The 23,705-nt window shown below is 33.7% G+C and overlaps 1 protein-coding gene across 2 annotated transcripts in view; it reads left to right on the top strand.

Moving 5' to 3' along the window:
• The window catches only part of CNTNAP4 (contactin associated protein family member 4), a gene marked incomplete at both ends in the record, with an annotated part of 241,836 nt that overhangs the window by 129,488 nt on the left and 88,643 nt on the right, over positions 1-23,705 (top strand). For both annotated transcript variants that reach the window (XM_080362064.1, XM_080362065.1), the window contains one exon: positions 17,859-18,006. In XM_080362064.1, the coding sequence (XP_080218190.1) occupies positions 17,859-18,006 (148 nt within the window). The remainder of the gene's footprint in view (positions 1-17,858; positions 18,007-23,705) is intronic.

Here is a 23,705-nt window from a genome sequence, read left to right as displayed (position 1 = left end):
GGATGCAACAGAAATCTGTAAGCAGAGTGGCACGAAGACAAAGGAGGTCAGTTATTCCTGCCTCTATATTTACAGTGGAGTGAGAGTCACGTACGCTGTTCATGACTCAACAAAGCTCATCCCTTTAGTGCTGTTGGTTCTGAACAGGCTGCTTAAAGCTTTCATTGGAAGGCTAAATGAGGGATGCATGTTACACTGTAGCATACCTATCTGTTCCTTGCATATAATGCATTCAGAAAAGAATTGTCTGGTTATTATACAAGTATCTTTATAGTGATGAAGAAAAAAGTCAGTATCATCACTAAAATAAATGTATTTTATATAAAAGGTCATAGATATTCCACCAAAGAAAAAAAAAAAAAACAACCTTGGTAGTTCCAATAATTAGGGATGATCGCTGTAACCAAATAAATATTCAATGTTTGATGATATTCCCAGATATAGAAAATTTAAATTGTTTTTTCTTTCGATTAACTGCACCAAGGGTTTGTATCATAGGGGAAACACATTCTTGATACTGCATTCTGGATGTTTGAATAATAGATAATCACATTGTGTTATTTTCTGTAGCTCTTATCTGTTTAGACAATATTTACCATAATGGCATTATAATTTGTTTGAAGACAGATTTAGTTGTACGTATGGATTATGCATGACAGTTTAGCTAAAAAGTGTCGTGTAGGGTTGAAATTGCATTTGCATTCCACTATGTCGTACTCAAAAGGCAAATATTATTCCAGCTGAGAAATCTTGCATAGAAAATGTCTTGCATGGAAAAGAAATTATTTTGAAACAGTAAAGAAACTGTAGTAACTTGTGCTTAGTGAGGCCAGAAGATTATTATCTTCAGAAAAAAAGAGTAGATGTACTTTTGTTAGGCCCAGATATCAAGCACAGTTATTATCTTCCTTAGAACAAAGAGCTAAGATGTAAAATAAAAAAGAAAAAAATCCACTGTCAGAATTATTTTCCTATAATCTTTGGAACAACCGTGACCCCTTCAGTTCTACTTGTGACCGTGAGCCTTAAGAACATGAGCTACATTGTCTCTGGTGATGTAGACAGAAGAAGCTGAAAGCTTAAAGATACTTTCATGAATGTCAGCAGGAAAAATCAGAGGTAATAGTGATAGCTTCTGCAAGACTGGAAAAGATGTATGGTCTCAGGTGACTGAAAATTACAAGGCAATAAAGAAAATGTGTATATATAAAAATATAATATGAATATATTAAAAACTATGTGTAAATATGTTGTTCATAATATTGAAAATTGCAAGGAATTAATAAATACTTGTTTATAGTTGAAGGTGAGAGAATCTCAATACCACAACTGTACTTTGGGTTAATTCATAACTTTCTTAATGATGAGAAGTTGAGTCCAGAAATGTTTTTGTTTTTTTGTTTTTTGTTAAGGATGGTTCAATCAGATCAGTTAACCTCAAATTAATATACAAACAACTTTGGTGTAGAGAAATAGATGTACTTTGGACACTGTAAAAAAAAAAAAAAGAATAGCCATACACCTTTTTACTGAAGATTGAGTTAACTTGTATGTTTTAATATGCTTAAAATTTCCAGGAATAATATGAAACATGAACATTTGCATGTGTGATTTTATCTTACTTTCCATTATTTCACATCCATATTTTCAAAAACCTGTCTAAAAGCAGCCTATTAAAAAAAAAAAAAAAATCTTAAAAATTCCTTAAAAAAAAAAAAAAGACAAATGACAAATGCATTTTCTGTATATTACTTGCTTGGCAATCATAAAATAAGATGTTTTTATTTTGTTCATATTACATACTTTTTTCTCCCTTTAAAAAATAATGAAGAAGTACACAGTTAAGGAAGAGACTTTAAAAATAAGAAATATAAATAAATGCATAAAAAAATAAACTAGAAGAGATCCAAAGGAGAAAAAAGAAAACAAAAAACAAGCCTCCAAAAGCACAAACTATCTTTCTGAAAATATGAAAATGAGGACTTCTTAAGACTGACAAATTCTAGTTTACTGGAGTGAAAAAATAAGAAACAGTTACATTCCTAATTGCATTAAATATTCACAGCTAATTTCCTTACAAACAGATTTTATTTAAGGAGGCTGGAATAGTTGGTTAATCTTGCATGTTTCACTCAGTTTGGTTAAAGCACACTGCAATTGTTCTAACTTGCATTATGAGTTTGTTATGGCACATTTTCCGCATCTTTTTCTTTCATTTAACATGTTCATTTCTTTTTCCCTAATGTCTCTAATGAAAATTTATACTTCAATATTTTAACTGAAAACTTTGTCCTCAAAGGAATGATTTCAAAATGTTGTTTTAGCCTTTTCTTCATGTGAGTCAGATATTTGTTTTGTTAAAAAAAAAAAAAGAAAAAAAAGAAAAAAAAAAGCAGTCAGTTTGGATAAAATCTTTGGAATTATGAAACAATGCTATAGCTGCGCAAACATGGTTACTTACAATATTAAATATTCTGGATTTAACAAGCAGGGTTTTATTGGTGTTTTCCATTTTTACACTCCAGAATCAATGTACCTTCAAATAAAGCTTTAGTTTGTCTTGCTTTCATTTGCTGACAGTGCCTATCGTTATTTTTCAGACTTGATTTTCATAATCTATGGAAAGTTATTTTTGACATGCCAGGGATGCCTCTAATACAGTTGTATTTCAGGACTTTCTGATGGAATACACCAATTCTAACAGATTTCTAACCTGTATTTTTGACCAAATTCCCTCGTATTTTGCATAGTAAGATCACAAGGTCATATTTGAAGTACAGTTTACTTGTGTAGGAAACATTTTTTGTCTGGATATGTATGTAGCTTGTAGGTCATATACTCCTACCTGCTTGCCTGGCTGAAGATGAACAACACAGGAGCAAAGCTCATGTAATAGTCTAGAGCAAAGCTCATGAAATAGTCTAGAGCAAACCTCTGTCAGCACAAGAGTGGACATACTGCAAGGAGTGCAAAGAGAAGCATGCCTAAAAACCACGCTGAAGTGGTCTACTGAAGTGCAACTGGTTATCATGACTGCAGTGTTCTCTAGTGCTGAAACTGACTGCCATCCAAGTTGAAGATATATGCATGTGACTTGAGGCAATCAGTAAGGATCTCTCCATGAGAAGCTCAAAGCCTTGTTTTCCTGCTTGCACAGCTCTGGTGAGTTTTCTGATAATTTAGATTTCCTGAGCTGGAGCTGGATTTCAGTTTCATTGGCCATAGTTGCAGAAAACTATAGAAATATGAAGAATAAAATAAATCGTTAGATTTATAATACTGCTTGTAAGTTTGGCTGGGTGATTACAGAAGTTATGACTTCTGTCAGACAATTCAGAACAAGCTGGATGAGACAATTTATGGTTTTGTGAAGATGATAAAAACAATGCTGTAAAACCATAATCCTAAACAGAGTAGAATTTGAAGAGAGGTGCAATCTCTGAACGATGATCCTCAATCCAGTAAGGTCTAGAAAGTGACTTACTAAGAATATAGGCTCTCAGGAGACTTTATAGGAGGTTCTGGTCAGAGAAAGAGCCTGGGGAAACAAAAAAACCCACACCAAACCAAGCAGCCAAAACAAATAACTAAACAAACAAACAACAAACACACACACACAGTTACAACCTCAGGTGAGAGCACATTTTTTGGGGGGATAGAAAGGTCTGTCCCTAGAAGAAATGCTGCTAAAACAGCAGAAACCTTGCTAAAAGTTTTCTTTATATTTCTAAGGTAACACATAGTAGACCTGTAATGCAACAGCAGCTAAATTCTACTGTGCAATGGAACTAGCTATTAACACAAACTTCATGGAAGATTATTACAATGCCTAGTAAGATTCTATGGACCTTTTCTTTTTGTAGTTAGTGCTTAAAGATGTTCTCAACATTCTGCAGAATAGCTCTAAGTAGGGATTTCATGGGGTTTCCCCAAAGTTAGAGACAAGCATTCAGCAATTTAAACTAAATGGTAAAGAGAGGCCATATTGGAGTCAGCTACAAGATCAAGCAGGCAATAGATATTTTCTCTTTTTACAAATGACTAACAACTATATACTTCCATTTGTTAAAACTATGTTGATAATAAACTACACTATTGCCATTTTTAATGATACTCTTAAGCATCTGTTATGTTACACACATATACATGCACAGATGCAGAATTTTCTTTCTTGATCTTTAACAGAAAAAAGCTGTTAAAGTCACCTCAGACCTTAAGAGCAAGTGTTGGATAGAAAGAATTAATTTATCTCTCTAATATGCTGGCGAGGAGTAATTATTTTGAGGCACTAGCTATTAAGGGTTATAGAAGTGAAAGCAAAGTGTACAAGTGGAGATCATGTTGTATTCCTTCTATTAGATTTTTTTTCTTTCCTTTTAATTACACATGCAAATTTGTGAATTCAGTCTAAAATAAAAGTTATTTTTTATTGTTTAGCACTTTCAAAATATCCAGTCATGCCAACAACAAATGATGCAGCACATAATCACAGATGGTCGATGTTCAGCAAGCAACTTCTATAACCTTTGTCTGTAAATAGCAAACTGCAGAATAATGAAATTGGTATGTTTGTGCTTCACGCTAATTTATCAGCTTCAGTCATCACCACTCCTAATTATGGTCCTAGAATTTTTCTATCACTTGTTGTAGAGCTGTTTTCTCCTCAATTTCCATTCCATGTCTTCTGCCTCTTTGGCAAGATGAGTAAGACTCCTGGTTTACAGTCCTGTCCATGCTAAAAGTTGGTAAGTACATAGACTTCCAACTTCTAGAATGGACTTCCTTCTATGAGAGGTGCCAGTTTAAATCTCTTTAACAACTAATGAGAAAAAAACATGCAGACTGGCAAGCAGCATGATCAATGTTATATTTTTAAATATAACAGTGATCTGAAGAAATCTTGTGTATTCCTTGTGATTATTGCCCTGACAAGATTTCCGGTAGGATAAGATTTCACACAGACATAATGAGTTATAAAACTTCACACAGACTTAACAACAAACCAAGTAAACACAGGTACTGAAAGCAGAAGCTGAAAAATGCGAAGTTCTTTAATTTTGATATTTCAGTTACATGTTTCAGTTAATAATATTTTAGAATAAATAAATAAATACTCACATATGTGTATCTTAAGAAAACCCACATTTTAAGTTATCCTATGTAGCTTAATATAAAAAAGTATTATGAAAATGGTAACTTATTTTAAGAGTTACATGAATAGATGTCTTAATAACTACTAAATTCGTTCTTGTGATGAAGTCCTATCTATCCATTATTTCATTGTGTGCTACTTGCTTGTTATTTTTATTTAATGTGTATATATTCCAAATGTTTTTGGGTAACACATTTTAAAGGTATTTACTAAACTATGTGATATTGTTTAGAATTTTTTTTTCAGTTGCTCCTTATGGTGTGAAAAAAATTAATTTACAAAGTATGGCATTTATCAATATTTTAAATACCACACAAATGACATATTAACTTTAAAAAGTATTAGAAATATACTAGTCACTGTTTGTTATGTGAAGATAATTAGAAATCTAGTTTGATAGCTGAAGAATGATGTCCATATTTTGACAGATCTAAAAATATACGATTGATTCCCTATTAAATCATCATGTCCTTTTCCTGTACTTATTTTGACATCACTTCTGATTGCCAAGGTGTTAATTTGCAGAGCAGAAGCAGTGTCCTTTTATAATTAGCTTGATCCTTGATTTAGTCAATGATGACAGTGTTTTTTGGGAGCAAGCAATTCCTTGTTTCAAAGAGAAGGTGCCTGTCATTATATTGCTGCTTAAGGTAGCCGAATCTGTTGGTTAGACTAATACTCGATCCTATGTCAGGCACAAAATTTCCATGTAACAAATAGCTAGGAACTTGTTGTTATTCTATTCACTAGTTAAAAAGTCCTACTCTGGCTTTTAGGACACATTCCCTGGGTACAAAACATCACTCTAGTAAATGTTCCTAAGTGATCAACGGTGTTTACACTACAGGCTTTGTTATGGGATCTCTGCATTCCATTTCTGACGTGTCAGATGACTACTGGAGCAGTGGTACGCCTGTAAGTATGTTAGTTATTAAATATAGTTGTCTCTCATGCTGTGGATTTTCTTTCTTAAAAAGAACAGAAGGCACAAATTTCTTTTATTTTCTGTTTCTTATAAACAAATAATTGTATTTGTGCTTTGTTCTGTGTTTTATCCTACGTGTATCATGTAGGGTAAATATATTAAGATACTAGTGGTAAGTCTGGACAGAAATATAATTGGAACTGATGGTATGAAACTTTCAAGTATTCACTGAAGCCTGGATTGAGAATGTCCCTTTGTCCTGCTTTAACCCCATCCGTCAACTAAGCACTACACTGCCACTTGCTTACGCCCTCACAATGGGATGCAGGGAAGAATCAGATGAGTAGAAGTGAGAAAATTTGTGGGTTGAGATAAAGACAGTTTAATAGGTAGAGCAAAATCTACACATATAAGCAAAACAAACCAAGGAATTCGTTTACTACTCCCAATGGCAGGCAGTTGTTTAGAGCCATTTCCAGTAAAACAGAGCACCATCACACATAAAGGTTACTTGGGAAGACAAATGTCATCACTCCAAATGTATGCCCCTACCCTGCTTATTCTCCCATATTTATTGTTGAGCATGACATTGTATGGTGTGGGATAACCCTCTGGTCAGTTCAGGCTAGCTGTCCCAGGTGTCCCCTCTAAACTTCTTTACACCCACAGCTTACTTGCTGGTGGGGCCATAGGAAGAGCAAAGAAGACCTTGACACTGTGTAAACACTGCTCAGTGGTAGCTAAAAAACTCCTCTATTGTCACACCATTTTCAAAACAAATCCAAAACATATCCCCATACAAGCTTCTATGAAGAAAATGAACTCTATCCCAGCCAAAACTATCATACTCTTCCAAATACTTTCAGATCTTTTCCCAAACTTAGAAAATTCTTTCTTTTTCCTTCTCACCCACCTCCCTGAATGAATGAGTCTGTTCTGCTAAAATAGGTTACAGCAAAAGTGTTCCTGGGAGGTCAAGTGACCTTTTGCTGAAGTTTATACCATTTCATCCCACTGGTGCAGACTGCTTTTTTTTCTAAAATCTTTCCTTGCTTTGTTTAATTCAAATTTCTATATCTCTTTTCTACTGCTCTGCATTTCCATCTGGGCTCCAGATTGAATCACTACAAAGCTGTGGCATGATGTTACCACCTTCAGTGCCTACGGATTTCTTATTACTGCTAATAGCTCACCAATTTGGGCTACTTCTACTGCTTGTCTCAGATTTTGAACACAGAACTTTATTTTTATTTTGTATCCTCATGAATGAGTTCTGCACTTGTGAGTGGTACCTGACTTTGTTCCATGATGTCTCTGTCTCTTACACTCCAGGTGTTTTTAGGTGTCATGTTCACTAGGTTGATTTTGGTAGATCAAATAAAAAGATGAAACATGGCAGGAAGTAAATCAGAGAAAGATAGAACATTATATGTGTTATTTCATACAGTAACCTTTCCTTATTTATAATCAGAATGAATTTTTCATAGTCTCCCAATATCTAACTTAAATTGGCTTTTGTTTTTTGTATGTTGGTTTGCTTATTTATTTAATCCTCCAAAAATAAAATAATAGCGTTTTCAACCTGACAGATTTGCAACTTCTCATTGAGGCTGTAAAGATAATGAAGGTAGCTAAAAATGCATGATTTTTTGTTGGTTTTTTTTTTTTTTTTTAATCTGAAAACATGAAAACTGGGAGTCCATTTAATTTGACTAATGAATGACTATGGATCACTGAATTCTCACATAACATTTGAATCCAGGACTCGAGTTTTCAGTCTGAACACCAAATGCCTCATATATCAATCTAGCCACGTTTATCATCCCAAAGTGGTGTAGTCTTGTTGCCTAAAATATAGAAGAGTACTTGATGAAAATAAAAGCCTTGCATAGACATAGTAAACCTGTTGTAAATACAAAATCTGTTGAAAAAACTTGTACATTGAAGATAGATTTCGGGGGAGGTTATAGTTTTCATCTGCTTAATCCTTTGCATTTGGTTGTATTAGACAAGTGATAAATTTTAACATTTATTTTTATGTGTATGATCATTTCATTACCCATATCAGTTAGGTATAGCTCTGATTTTGTATTGCCTGATGTTTTTATAAAATCCTATTGACTAGTCTTAATATATTTCAATGCAGGTTTGTAACTGCGGAATAAAAGAAGTCAGATAGAAGTTTAACTAACTAGGTGAGGGATAGTTAGAAAGTGTCATCAGAAAACTTGAATTTGGGGTATTATCTTGTCCCAATCATTTTCAGTGTGGGTACCATGAATGCTGACATTTCTGGTAAACTGAGCCTCCGATTTTGTACTCCAGATGTTCTTAACAGTAAATATTTTACACATTAGGTTTAATTTATCCTAGTCACTGATAAGTACTTTTGAATGCAAACTTAATATTCATTTACTGAACGTTTATGCTAAAATTTAATGCAGAGTTAGTATACAGAAAGGTCTTTAGGCCTTGTTGTCTATATCTGAAAAGTTTAATCTCTATAATGGGTTTCTCTGGGGTTTCATTTAATAGTATCTTCAACAGAGTAATGCAAACAACATGGAAGCTGCTTTCTTTTCAAAGGTTTTCTTAATTACCAGAGTGGTAAGCAGTATTTAAAAAAAAAAAGGTTATAATTTGCCACAGAAACTTTTAGTGAGAGGGCTGAAATATTTGGCTAATATGGAAGTTGTAGCAAGATAAAGAACTGATTATCATTATGTTAACTTGGTGTGTTATACGCTACTGTGGGTCCATAATGGTGACTTAAAGAAGAATTCATATACAGGCATTTATATAAAGTTAGAAATCATGAGACTTTGTATAAGAAAAGCCACAAAAATACATTTAGTAGAAAGCTTTTTTATTGAACTCTTTTATTGTCTATGACCCTCAGGACATAAAAGCTGCAAAGCATTTGCTCTGACATTTCTATGTTAATGAGGTTTCCTTCCTTTCTTTCTGGTCATTTAATTTCATTTCAGAGCAAAGTGTGAAATTGTATGCAAAGGAATGTGATATTCTTATATGAAGACAGGGGGGTTTTTTATATATATTGCTTTGAGCAAACATGATTTCCATGTACTGTTTTGACATTTCAATAGACACACTGCTGTTGCATCATAGCTATTCTAGTTGTAAATTACCTGAATTACCTTTATGTATTATTTCTTTCTGGTAGTGTCTGCGCTGTGGTACGTTCTGTGCTGTGGGAGTATAATCACAGATTCCTACCTAAATTTCATATAATGAGAAATATAAAATCCCCCAAATTTTACAACTCGTAACAAGTAAATATGTGGAATAAACACTTTAATAGTTTACTGCTCCTTGTGAACACTTCATAACATTTATGGAGCTTATTACTTCTTAGTGTGTAAATGTATTTGATTTGACACTCAACATTAAATACCATTAGTAAAAACATTTATTTACCCAGGACAGTAGTGATTAAATTTCAAACTAATGTGAGAGTACAAAGGACAGTTACACTGTAGCCCGGATTCAAAATTCGATGTGTTCATTTCTTACGGATTGTTTAAAATGGATTTACTAAAACAACAAAAATTTGTCATAACACCTTCATTAAAAACTAGTTGTTACCCTTGGAGATCATCACAGTTACATTTATAATATAAGAATCCAGATTCATGGACTACAGATCCATATTTTTAAAAGCATATGTATATTCATTTCAGATAAAGAATTAGCTAATCTTTGAAAGCCATTAAGGATAATGATTGTTTAGAATTCCCGTAATACTATTGTGAAACACATTCAGTTTTTCAGGGAATACCTATGAGGTACATTTGCGTAGGTATTGATAAATAAAGCATAGCAGCTTCAAAATTATGTATTGGGAATTATTAAAGAATAGTTATGATAATTTTCAAAGGAAGGATTAGCAAACATCAATGTTGTGTCCAGTTGTGTTAATACAAGGGCTCCCTCCAATGGCGACAAGTTACTTCACATACAATTTATTGCTACGTATGGGTGAATGAAACACGAAGACAAATTAAAGAAATAAAAGTAGTAGTTGTCTCTGGTGATTCACATTAAGATATTTGCAATGTATTCATTAGTTCCTAGACTGTGACACTTAGACAACAAAGTACCTTTTTAGTTCAGATTTGCTGAACACACACAAAAAAACCCACTACATTAATCACATTTCCAAAGGAGCGTGGCTAACTGGTAGTAGACCTCTACTGGCTAGTAATAGCTATTCAGGAGTCCTAGATGGATACCATACCCACACACCTCTGCAATGTTGTTGAATAAATAGACTATTCAACTTCTACTGCTGAAAAAAAAAAAAAATGCAAACAACAAAACAGAAAGAAAGACTCTCTAGTCCTGGGTCCATTCACAAATGCCAGTTGTCACTTTTAAAAAATTACCTGGTAAATGCGGCCTCATCCTGCCTTAATCTCCTACTTCTCTAGCTGTTCTTTTCTGTAAAAGTATACTGATAGTTCACTCACACAGTGAAAGGCACAAAAGAGAAATAAACATGGTAATATATTCCAGTGAATAAAGCACTCAGCCAACGTGAAGACATACTGGAAAGATATAGACTGGTAGCATTTGGTAGAGTTTTCCCCAATATCCTGTTTCTGACTGATGCTGATGGAAGGCTTTAAAAACAGTTTGAGCATGTAATGAATGATCACCAGGCGTGGTCTCCAAGTCAGCTGTGATTCATGGTTTGCTGCTTCCCAGGAAGAGAAACTGGTAAAGATGACAAAAGTGCTGCAAAACTACACTGCCTTCACCAATGACAGCCACCAGAAAATCCGAATTTTTTAGCTTTAAGATCAAGATTTAAATAAAAAGTCTGAAGAAGAAACATAGGCCCAACATTTTTTACAGAAGCAAAGCAAACATTTGGGCACAGGGAAGAGAATGGAAAATAGAAGACTGAAAAGGGAATACTTCACATGTGCAAACATTAACTTAATATTCAGAGACTATTCAAAGGAATGTATATATGGGTGTAGATCCAGTCCTTTCATCACCTTTTTGGCCTTCTCCTAGACTCTCCCCAGTATGTCATCCAGTTCTCACTTGTACTGGGAAGCCCACAGCTGGACACAGTGATCCAGGTGTGTTTTCACCACTGCTGAAAAAATGGAGAGGATTCCCTCCCACCACCTGTTGACAATACTTTTTGTAATTCAGCAGAGGATACTAATAAACTTCTTTGCAATAATGATGCTTTGCTGGCTCACATTTAAGTTAGTGACTTTGTGCTTCCGTATACTGAATGTCATGAGATTTCTGTTGGTTCCTTTCTCCAGACTGTTGAGGATGGAAGCACAACACTCTGGTGTATCAGGTGCCTCTCCAAGTTTTGATGATGCCAGGTAACATGGAGAGGGACTACTCTGTCTCATCATCCAGATTATTAATTAAGATGTTAAACAGGATTGGATTCATATTGACCCCTGGTGTCCACCACTTGTTCATGGGCTCTACATAGATTTTGTGCCAAGGCCTTTCCCTTTGGGTCCAACAGTTGAGCCAGTTTTCAAATACAGCAGAATTAAAGTCACCAGTTGAGTCTATGCTTTTACTACACTAGTGTACAATAGCTAAAGGTTTATTTTGCATTTGGTCAGAGTAACTAGTGACTTTTATAGCCACAAGTATTAGAAAACTGTCTAGCAACCTCATAGTTCTTTTATATATTTTATTTAGACATTCAGTTCTGTTTAGAGATTTGGTGCATCACTGTCAGTAAAACTGATGGCATGAAAAAAGTCTGTCAAAAAGTCATAGTTAAGGAATTTTATATAAGAAGGATGGCACTAACAATATGCAGCCTGTCCATTTGATTCCTGGGTCATTTTACTACAGTGGAATAACATGTTCAAAATTATGTTAATATTATAATATTAATGTGTTCCTTATAATTAGCATTACTAAACCTGGTTTACAGAGCAAAGAAATAAGATTGCTGAGAGAAAACCTAGCATAAAGAGTCTACAGAGATATTTTTGACTAAAAAGTGGTTTCTGAATTTCACCTTCTACTTTTATTGAATCTTGTGATAAACTTCAATAAAAATTACAGAGACAATAGTCATCCTGCTTCCACATTGCCAATGCCAAAGAAGAAATTGCAGTGATTCAAGTCTAGGAGGTAAGAGATACAGCTTTATGCAGATGTTTGACGTGTTATTTTACAGTGTGCTCAACGTTTCACTTTTTTTAACCTAAATTGTCCTAACTCAGACTTGGGTATACTGACAACTACTTTTTTCCAAGTGTTTTGAGATTTATTGCAGCCTCATTAATTTTAGTAGTTGCTGTTTCTTTACTTCTTTCTGTTCTCTAAAGTGTTTGTTTCAAACACTTTTCATTCAAGCTGCTTCAAGATAATGTGTCTTCTTTATAGTTAATATTTTAAGTGAAACATAGTTTCACTACTTACATAAGTGCCCAATTGATATTTTTAGGAGGATATTATCAGCAAACAAAGTACAGAAGTAGAATGAAAAATAATACGGCATAAAATGCAATCTAGTTATTTGTTGAAGGTATATCATAGCTTGCTGATTACATTACTTAGTCTGAAGTTTAAAAACTTGGCTTATTTTAGTTTTTTTTTGTGTTTAGCTGTGTTTTAGCACTTTTAGGTGGAGGATAGATCTAGTTTGCAAATCTTTGGGAAGAAGTTCATTCTAAACAATGCTCAAAAGAGGGAACTGCAAAAAGAATATGTTATTTTTATATATTTGTAGACAATATGAGTATACTTGCTGTATGTTGTAGAGGAATCCCACTGGTCATATAAATTTTCTTGCTTACCATTTTAATTGTATGATGTATTATTTCTTGCATCTCTCACTACCTGTTGTCTTTTATGCTGTAAATTTTTGCAATTTTTTTATGTTTCAAAGCTGGAAAACATCCATAACACTTCTATGGTGTTACAATTTGTCATTATTAAAAAAAAAAAAAAAAAAAAAAAAAAAAGACCTCAAATATATTAAGCGTGAATAGGCAAATGGCAGGACAATGTAACAAGACATGGCTATGAGCTAGGTACTATAAACAATAACAGAAGGAGATTGAGTTTTAAATCTAAGAAATAAGAGTAGATAGCAAAGAGGATTAGGTCACAGTCATACTGGTCCATGAACTACTTAAATGCAGTAAAGAATTTCCCCTAATGTGCTGCCATAAACGGTAAGAGATATTACAGGTGGGAACTGATACCTTGTTCAGGAATGTTTGAGGATTGTTCTGGATACTGGATAATTTGAAATATATAGCTATGTATGATACCTAGAGTTTTATTTCTTCAAAAGATAACTTCTATCTTCTTGACAATGCATAGAATAATTCATTTTGAGGTATTCTGTAATGAGCAGAGACACAGTTTACCAGCTTCTCTTGAAGGCAAGCTGTATAAGATAACTATGTATGATGTAATATTTAATTTTAAAAAATCATTTTCTATGTTTCTAGTTCATAATGTATGAAATTATTAGTAATGCAGCTTGAAAACAAATAGTGTTTTGAAACATTCTGAAAAACATGCAATAGTCCATTTTTTAACCATCCATAATTTTAATAGCACTCAGAGATGACTATATAATTAAATGAGAGATTTGTATTTCTCTTGGTAAGTGAAATGTTTTTCTGCAAGAAAAAACAGTAGTATTTTCAGTATGGAAAGCCATAAGATTCCAATTCCGAACTCTTCATCTAGAAGTAGAATAAATTATACATTAACGGCAAATTCTACAACACAATGAACTAAGAAATATTTAAAATTTAGTGTTGAATGGTATTCCTTAAAACATTATTAATGGACTGCCAAAACAAGAAGTGAAAAATATTATTATTGATAAAGTAGTCTTTGAAATCTTTCAGAGGATTTTTGTTAAATTATCATTTGTTTGGGTTTTTTTCACATAGCATTGTGTTCAAATGAAATTGTACTTTGTTAATCATATCACCCAACTTTATAATATTCAATTGTGAAATCAGAATTCTGCAAACAAAAAAGAAAAATAATAAGAAAAAAAAAAAAAAACCACACACACCCACACCTAACAGACAAACGAAAAAGCAAACAAGTCCAAATTCTGGTGTATCTAAGGAAGGTGATAGACTGAGGGAACTTCTGAATGAAAGGACAAACATAATATATTGTGCATAACATCAATATGTCTGACACTAATTAGTCATGGTTGCAACATGGCAGTGATTTTAAGATCCCTCCACTGTTTTGCTTGGAAATAATATTATTCCTCTAACTGGTCTGATATCAATATTTTTCTTTTGTCCATATCATTGCTCAGATGATGTGCACAACCTTCAAATGATGTAAATGTATCAGAAATTTTCAGATCAACTGTGCTCCTATAGAAATAGCAGAAGGTGTTACAAGCAATGAACATTGACTGGCAGAAGAATTTATGACTGTTTTCTAGCAATTTTTTTTCTATCTGCTCTATATTAATCATGTTGTCATTAATGTATGTCATCCATATTTACAAAAGAGGTTATGATCAATACATTTATGAATATGTATAACTACACTTTTTGTCAAGTTAAGATGATTTGAGTACAATTCAAATATATCTTCAAACAATTCGTAGATAAGTCCTGGAGAAAAATACAGTGAGTAACTTATGGTACAGAGCTCCTCACTAAGATACCACTGCTAATATTTTCTAGCCAACAGATATGTCAATTTTTGCATAAATCATTAATTATAACCACTAAAGCCCTAAGAAACTGATCATTTTATTTATGCAACCATTTTCTCCAGACCACAATTCCAATCTGGAGATCAAGTAAAGGAGGCTGTCATCTGGTACAGTGTCTCCTGCTCAGAGTAAAGTACTTCCATGCTAATTTTTTAATTTTAACCAAACAGTTCACATCTTTTGACTTTCAGGACTGGCTTCAAAAGACTAACAGGAACTTCTCACAGTGGTAACGGAATGAGAAGGAAAAGTCTGAATATTTGGATTATTGTGCAGTAAATATCTAACTGATGTTATGTTAATTATACTGTGTGCTAAGTTAAATTGAATAGACACTTTCTTTGTTACCTAAACATAAATAGTTAAACTACTATATGAACTTGAATATAACTTAGAAGTTATGGGAGACAATAATTTATTTTGAGCTCCCTTAGTTCCCAGAAGAGTTCCAATTGGGTTGATGCTGAAGCAGTATTCATTTTAATGATTCTATAAAGTGAACAAATCACCGGTAGCCTGCTGGGATATCTATTCCATTGATGATGACCACTGGCATTAATACCAACTGCAGTTTTGGTGTCTGCCATAAACAGAAAGATCTGACTTGACAGTTTGAGTCAATAGTCTTTCCAAAGTATGATCAGCATCATGCAACAAATACAAGTATTTTGTAAGAACAGCTTTTAGTTACTTCACACTGATTTTGTCAACTGCTTTTGCTGGTTGTGGTGGTAGAATTCATAAAGCACACCATAAAGCTCAGACTCTTCTTGAGATACACTAGTACCTCACTGCTACACTTCCTCTTCTGACAAAATTGTTCAGGTTGAGGTCTTGTTTAATTTTTTGTCGCTAAATATGAAATGAGAATTTCCATCTAACTATACTTCTTTAACATGGTAATATTTGTATTTAACATGAAGTAATATTTGTAATAAATATAATGCTAATTATTACAATAGGTACACAATATATAAAAAAACATTGTGCATATTATTTAGTCCTATAGTCTGTTTTACAGTATATATATAGTATAATATACTATTTGCCTTCATAAGTAAGTGTTGTCTGTTCCAGGTGATCTAAAGTATGGCTCAGTGTACACAGTATGTGTCTTATATACAGCTTTACCTATGCTGGACTTTTTAACTTGCTGAGGAAGCTTTGGGCATGATGTTGGTGTTACCCCTGGTTTAAAATCACATTTGCTTTCTGGATAGATGATGGAGAGGGAAACAAAGAACTTCTTTTTTACCTTATGTTGGTCTAAGCTTGTCTTCATGATCATTTTGAGCTTGGTGATGGCCTTTTACACAAAGGATTGAACTCTACTAAAAGAGTACAGAGCACATGTGTGACTTCTCCTGCCACAATGAACTGAATAATTCTATATTTCAAGCAGTGTTAAAATAGCATGATGTAAAGAAATTAAGGGGTTAGAAATTGAGTAGAAGGGTTAAAACAAATTTGAGAGTAAAGCTTCATTTCTGGCTTTAGTACAGCCCAGGGTACTTTTCTTTTGTGAAAAAAAATAGGTTGTGAAGAGCTATCTACTTAGACATCTGTACTACTGCAACCATTTGAAGCTAAACTGCAATTATAGTGTTCCCATGTTTCAAAAACTGCATTCTTTCAGGAAGATGATATATCTTCATGTTATTAAAAAGCATTATAATATAGTATCTGCAAAAGCATCAACTAAGATTCAGTAGGCAGTTATATGGGATGGACTAGCTTTATAACCCTACTGATATTTTTGCAAACAATGCTTATTATGTATAACATCCATATTAACCGTGGGTCAACACTGAGTCTTTGACATCTGAGACACAGTGTCAGATGCCTGTGTAGTCTGTGAGGACTCTGCATAACCTAGAATAATGGCATGTTTCCTTCTAGTGATTTGACACAAGAAGGAAGTGATCTGAACAGTGTGAAGAAGACAGCAGTGGGAAGAAGGAAGCTCATTTTATGGTTATAATTACCTTGTGTTTAAACAATTGCTGGAGTGGACCATGAGACAGTAATTGAATTCTACAGTAAAAGACAGGAGTGTATCTGTCATATTAAATATGTTTATCCTCTAAAAAGCCTACAAACTACTTTTGTAGGCTTTGGGTATGCTTTAGTATTTGTAGTCTGGAGGAAAAGCTGTCTGATTGGCTCAAAGAGCCATTTATTTCTAATTTATCAGATATTTATATCTAAAATGTTCGAACAAATTATTTCTGCTTCACATATCACAAACTGACAATGAGAAAAAAACTCACACATCACCTAAAGAAGTAATCAACAAAGTCAGAATATATTCTCCAGTCTTTACGATGCTAAGGTTCATAATTACAGGTCTTTAGATATTCTATGTTCTTCTTTACACTTCTTTATATTTCTCCATGTTTTCTTTATGTAACAAAAAGGAAAAGTAGTCTTCAGTTAAACACACAAAACAAAAAAAAAATCTATTATAATACTTTATTTTCTCTCACCTGGGGAAAAAAAAAAAGTTGAAATTTAAATCTTTCTTTTTCAACAGAACACTTCATTAAAATTGTTTGATAATACTCTGGATTTTTGAGTTGGAAATCATAGTCTTTCAACATCATGGTCTGTCAGTATAAGAACCTTTTGGATTCAGCACACTACACATTTAGAACACAGGTTTGCAATGAAATTTCTCTGACATTTCAGGAAGAGGAAATCACAGAGGTCATTCTCATGAAAAAGTATTAGATGGTACAATACGCTGAAAATCCAGGATGTTCTATACATTTTGTGAGAGGATTGTTTGGTTTTGAAATGCTTCATTCACTTAAATTTTAGAAGGTGTGAGGTTTTTCAGTAAGTGTGGTGTCAGTACTGAGTGCATAGATGATCCAGAATAATCAAGATTGATTGAAAAGTTCCTCCTGTGGAATTCACTGACAATTGCATTGTCTTCCTGCGCCTGACTGTTTTCCAGATGAGAGCGTAAAATGAAAAGTTCAGCAATACCTCCATATATTTCTGTATTCAGCATGGATGTGGCTTATCTCTTTTTAATTTTCTTCTAGGCCTTTTCTGGAAACACAAATGCAGACAGTGTCGTATACTATAAGCTTCAGCATTCCATTAAAGCAAGATTTCTCCGTTTTGTGCCTTTGGACTGGAATCCAAATGGCAGAATTGGAATGCGTGTTGAAGTGTATGGATGCACATATGGTAAGTGTTTTGCTGAGTCAGCTAAATGAAATGACTGTTCATCTATGTCTTTTGCTATCTAAATTACTCTTGAAAGCAGATATTTCAAAGCTTATATTTAATCTTGATAAAAAACTGATTCAATAAGTTTATGTGCAGACTTCACTATTTCCTCATCATCTAACAATATGTGATGCTTGTTTTCCAGTTTCCTCTGTGTTGGAATGAATGATGTGGGCATAATCTAATAATTGATTTACTGCGAACTCTTTTTTTTTTTTATAGTCTTATAAACTGCATCTTAACATTGTATACTTTCTACTTGAAGGATGAAATGTGGAAAATGTTTATAATTTTAGATATATACTGCCTTCAGCTTGAGCCAATAAGACCACAAAGAGGCAGACCCACAAATACAAAACTGAAGGATGCTTCAAAGTTGTTATATATTTAAGGAGTACTTTTGTCTATTTTTTTTCATTAACAAATAATTAATAACTGACATAAACATCTGGAAGAATACATAAGTGTTACGGTTGTATTGATCTGGTGGATAATGTAAATCTTCCTGTTGTCTTTCTGTAACGGTTTTTAATCCCTGGACATTTTAGAAAAATATTCCTCTTAGCAAGTTGTTTACTGCTTTTTTGTTCTCCACATCTTTTTTTCATGAGGGAAACAGGGGTTTTTTAAGCAACCTTTTTAATTGCTTATTTTAAGTACTTTTGTCTGTTGTTTTTTGTAGGATTTTTTTTCTCAACTTCTATGCTTAAGTAATGCTCTGCACAGCTGCTCTCTTCTACATGGTGTCTGTGTATCTCTCTTCTACTTCCATTTGTTATTATCCAATGTCATGACATAAGGATATTGGAAATTTCAACCTGGCTGCAGAAAATAGGGTCACCTCAGAAATTAGGTAAATTGTCCCATCCCAGAAAACAGACTGCTCATGTCAGGAGAAAGGTGTGAGAAGCTAGAAACACAGAATTCCTCAGTGACATCTGCCTGAAGGATGGTTTCATGACTTATGATTCCTGGAACAATCTAACACTACTGCTGTAACAGAGAAATATTGCCAAGATTTAACTTACTCTCCACTGTTTTAAGTACAAGGACTACTAAAAGTTAGAAATGGAGGCTGAACAGATGACTTTATCATTCCCAGCTGAAAGCTCATCTGGGTCTCCCATTTGAAATCTCTGTGGTACTTGATGAGAATGCCTTCTTTCTTGCCTCTAAGCTTCACTGAAAATGAATCTCCTTTGCTTTCTCCCAGTTCTATACCTCATGCATTTGACAACATTGAAATCCTTACAGAAAGCCCTGTTCTCAAACATTTCCACACTGAAGAGCTCTTTTGAACAGATTTAAAATTTATAGATTTTAATTATCTATATTCACTACTGTCATTTCATCTATCACACCTTGCAAGATATCGTATGCCTGTCTTTTTTTTATATTCTTATTGCGATGTTGCCAATGGAAAAATCTACAAGTCTGAAGGATAAAAAGGTTAAAAATAATAAGTAGTTAAACACTGAAAACGTGTGTTGTCAGTAGCAACTTTTGAGGAAGATTATGTATTTTTCTGTATTTTAGTTTATTGGTACAGGGGTCAATTCTATAGGTAGAGTATGGAAACAAATCATTCTAAGATTAGGCTGAATTTAAAAGGAATATTTACTTCTCCCATTATCCATGGTAATACAGTACATAAAGAATGTGATTGGGTTAAAAATATAGAAAAATTTTAAGCTGGTTAAAATTTTCTTAATTTTGATGATGTTGTGAGTTCTTGAAATGCTTGGAGTTTTTCCTATTTGTGAATGTTTTCATTCCAAATGAATTGCAGACTGTTTATCATTTTTTTCTTTTGAACATCTAGAATTACCATATGGTTTTAGGAGTTCAATTCAGTGGTTGTTGTTGAAGACAAACCATGTGATTATAGTCTTATAGTTGTAAAATACATTTAATAATTTGAAAGATGAACTATTTCTCTCTAGTCTTTTCCTCTGTCTATCAGAAACATGCAGGACATGTAGTTATTGTTACAGTAATTATGCCTGGCTGTTTCTGAATTACTATGTACTTTTTCAGGTGGGACCATAAAATTAAAAAAAGAGTAGAAATGCCAGTGATATCTATTTTACCTTTAATTCACACTTTCCAGATTTCTCATTTTTCATTCATCCCTTCAGAGAGAGCTCACTGGGTCTTATATTGTAAGAGTAAACAACTCTCCATTTCTAACCAAGTATGTCGACTGTGTTCTGCATTCAAGTGCAAATGAAGTAATTTCTTCCTTCAGTCTTATCAGTTGTAAATTACAGAACTAAAACTAAAACTGCAAGAATATATAAAGCTTATTTCAGTATTCCATAAAGTGATACTGGAAAATTGCATGTCTGCTACATCCAAAATAAGTCTTTACTATCTTAGTAAAGTAATACCTACAGGACAACTGTTGTCACTACTTTCAAGTTGTTGCTCTGTTATTTTCCAGTCAAATACCCGCTCTGAATAACTTAGACAATTATCCTCAGAACTAACATTTCCCCTTTAATTACAGTCTCAATGAGGTTGGGTAGTGTTGGTCATAGGTGTTCATATGATAAACTAGGTTATTATGAGTTTTGTTTCTGGTTGCTTTTTTTTTTTTTTTTTTTTTTTTTGCACTGACCTGCTTCTTTGCTATAAACTTTTTAGGCCAAGAACTATCACATTTTATGCATCTAGAAGAAATCCTTCTATTTTTGCCTTTTAGTACTTATGGAATAGAAAGACCAAGTAAGGGTAGTAAGCTAAGGAGTTATTTGAAACACTAAAACACTAAAAGAGATCTTCTGTATTGTTTAAGTTTAGTTCTTCTCCTTCCTCACTCTGCTACCTCTATTACATTCCTCAGTGTTCTTACATCTATTCTACAGTTTGGTTTTTTTTTTGTCTGCAGACAAAATCTTCTTGTATCATGACTACGAAACACTCTGTGATGCCAAAGAAGAAATCTCATTCAGTTCTTCCTATTTAGCACATGGAAAAGAGACTGATTAATCTCTGCAGATATTTCCTGTGTCTTGTTCCTGAAATGTCAGATTGTGACAGCTAAGCTGTATAAAACAGAGTTCAGGTTAAGCTATCCTCTGACACTAAACAAAAGGAAAATTAGAAGTCTCTTTGGTTTGTCCTTCTCTCCCTTCATTACAACACTATCTTTCTCATTCCATCTTCTAAAACAGCTTTTTCATATGACATAAAGATAGTTTTAAATGTAGAAATGAAAACTGTATGAAATTGTAAGAGAAAAATAACCAGGAACTAAATGCACATTGCTCATTAAAACGTCATGAGATGTAGATCCTAACAACAAATGTGTTGAGGCTTTTTGAGCATTTCCCTCCTGGCTGGAATGCATAAAATCGATGGCAGAGTTACATCTCTCAAAGATGGAATTTCTCATTCTCTCCATAATGGGGATAATGCATTTTTAAGGGCTTGATGTAAATGTGATTTTTTTAAAAAAGCTTATTTTAAATTTGTTAGATTATGAACAATTTTATTTTCCCAAAAAGGCTTCGCTTAAAGCAATATCTAAGATGCAATTTGCCTAACTTTTCTGAATCCTGTGAAGCTTTTCATGTCTGCTTTCTCCAAAACTGGGAAGGGCCAGAGGGCAGTTTACATATTTTAATAAAATTGATCAGGGCTAAGGATATCTAAAAAAAAAAAAAAAGCCAAACAGTTTGCATTGTTTTAAGTTTGGTTTTTGGTTGTTGTTTTGTTTATTTTTTTTTTTCTTACAAATCATGCAATTAACTAATTTCAAGATCAGCAAAAATAAAACTGTTTTTCAAAGAAAGATATTGCAACTAAAACTTCTATTCATGATCTCTAGAACTCTTGATCTATGATATGTGAGGAGGCTTCCAGAATTTTTAGTTTCTCAGAAGTGTAAGGTATTCTCACAGTATACCTATGATTTAGATTGAATTAATTTGAGAAAGATAGATTGTGATTGTGAAGAAAAGGAAAAAAAAAAAAAAAAAAGAGTGTTCACAAAGCAAATCCACGCTTTCTTATTTTCCTTGTTTATAATAGTAAAGAAAACCTGTGGAGACTGATGTTCAAGCTCAGAGACTATTAGAGTTGAGCTGAGAGTAGTTAGTAAATATGAAAAAGGAAAATGTTGTGGCACCCTGGGTATTTGGGATCATTCTTTCTATCCTGATAATGTTGTAGGACACCCAAGCTTTATCTCTCATAACTCTTTCAATTTATTTCTAGTGGTAATGCACAGATGGTGAAGACAAAATATGTGTGAAACGTTATAAGAATTTTGATTAACATCTGCAGTCTTTTAGCAATCTTCATTCATGCATGGTGGTAGGGAAGAGGTTTGATTTTGTTTATTTTTCAAATTTGGACAGAGTAGATTTTGCTTCTTAGGAGCTAGTGCTGCAGAATAGTGAAAGACATTTTGGAGAGCTGTGATAAACATTATTTATGCTCTTGCCTCGATAAGTAATAAGAAAAGTATGTTCCCAATCAAAAAACCCTTCTGGTATCAGTATCTAATAAGAATATATCTAGCTAGCTGGTTTGATAGATACATAACAATGTACAAATTCTATTATTTAAGTTTTTAATGTAGCTGTTAAACTTCATATTAAATATTTAGGTTTAATATTGATTAATTATTTTACTGTCCACGTTAATTCAGTAACATAATGAAGTAAAATAGTCAGCCTAGGATTCCTTTTTAGGTAGAATGTCATATTTGTTCACTGTACATTTGGTAAATGAATTCTTCACAAACAAGAACTGCATTATAAACATGTGAAAAAGACAAAAAACTATATTTAAAAATAAAACTGCATTCACTTGACAAGAGTTTTTGAAAATGGAATATAAATTAGCAACTTCAAGTACTGTAGTTAATTTGAACTGAATTCATTTCACAGAATCACAGAATTACACAGAATCACAGAATGTTAGGGATTGGAAGGGACCTCAAAAGGTCATCCAGCCCAATCCTCCCAGAGCAGGAATACGTAGAAGAGACTACACAAGAATATGTCCAGAAGGGTTTTGGGTATCTCCAGAGGAGACTCCACAACCCTCCTTGGCAGCCTCTTCCAGTGTTCTGTTACCTTCACTGAGAAGATGTTTCTTCTCAAATTTAAGTGGAACTTCTTGTGTTCCAGTTTGTACCCATTACCCCTTGTCTTACTATTTGTTGTCACCGAGAAGAGCCTGGCTCCATCCTCATGACACTCACCCTTTACATGTTTATAAACATTAATGAGATCACCCCTCAGTCTCCGCCAAACTAAAGAGCCTTTTCTCATACAGGAGATGCTCCACTCTCTTAATCATCTTTGTTGCCCTGCATTGGACTTTCTCCAGCAGTTCCCTGTCTTTGTTGAACTGAGGGGCCCAGAACTGGACACAGTATTCCAGGGCACAGTAAAGGGGAAGGAGAACCTCTCTTGACCTACTAAGCACACCCCTTCTAATCCACCCCAGAATACTGTTGGCCTTCTTGGCCACCAGGACACAATGCTGGCTCAGTGTCATCCTACTCTCCACCAGGACCCCCAGGTCCCTTTCCTCTACACTGCTCTCTAATAGGACATCCCCCAGCCTATCCTGGAACCTGGGGTTGTACCTGCTCAGATGCAAGACTCTACACTTGCCCTTGTTATTTTTCATTAAATTTT

This window comes from Nesoenas mayeri (assembly GCF_963082525.1).
Source record: "Nesoenas mayeri genome assembly, chromosome: Z".
NCBI lineage: Eukaryota > Metazoa > Chordata > Aves > Columbiformes > Columbidae > Nesoenas > Nesoenas mayeri.
Note: the sequence above shows the minus strand (reverse complement) of the source record. Positions and strands in the feature narration are given on the sequence as shown.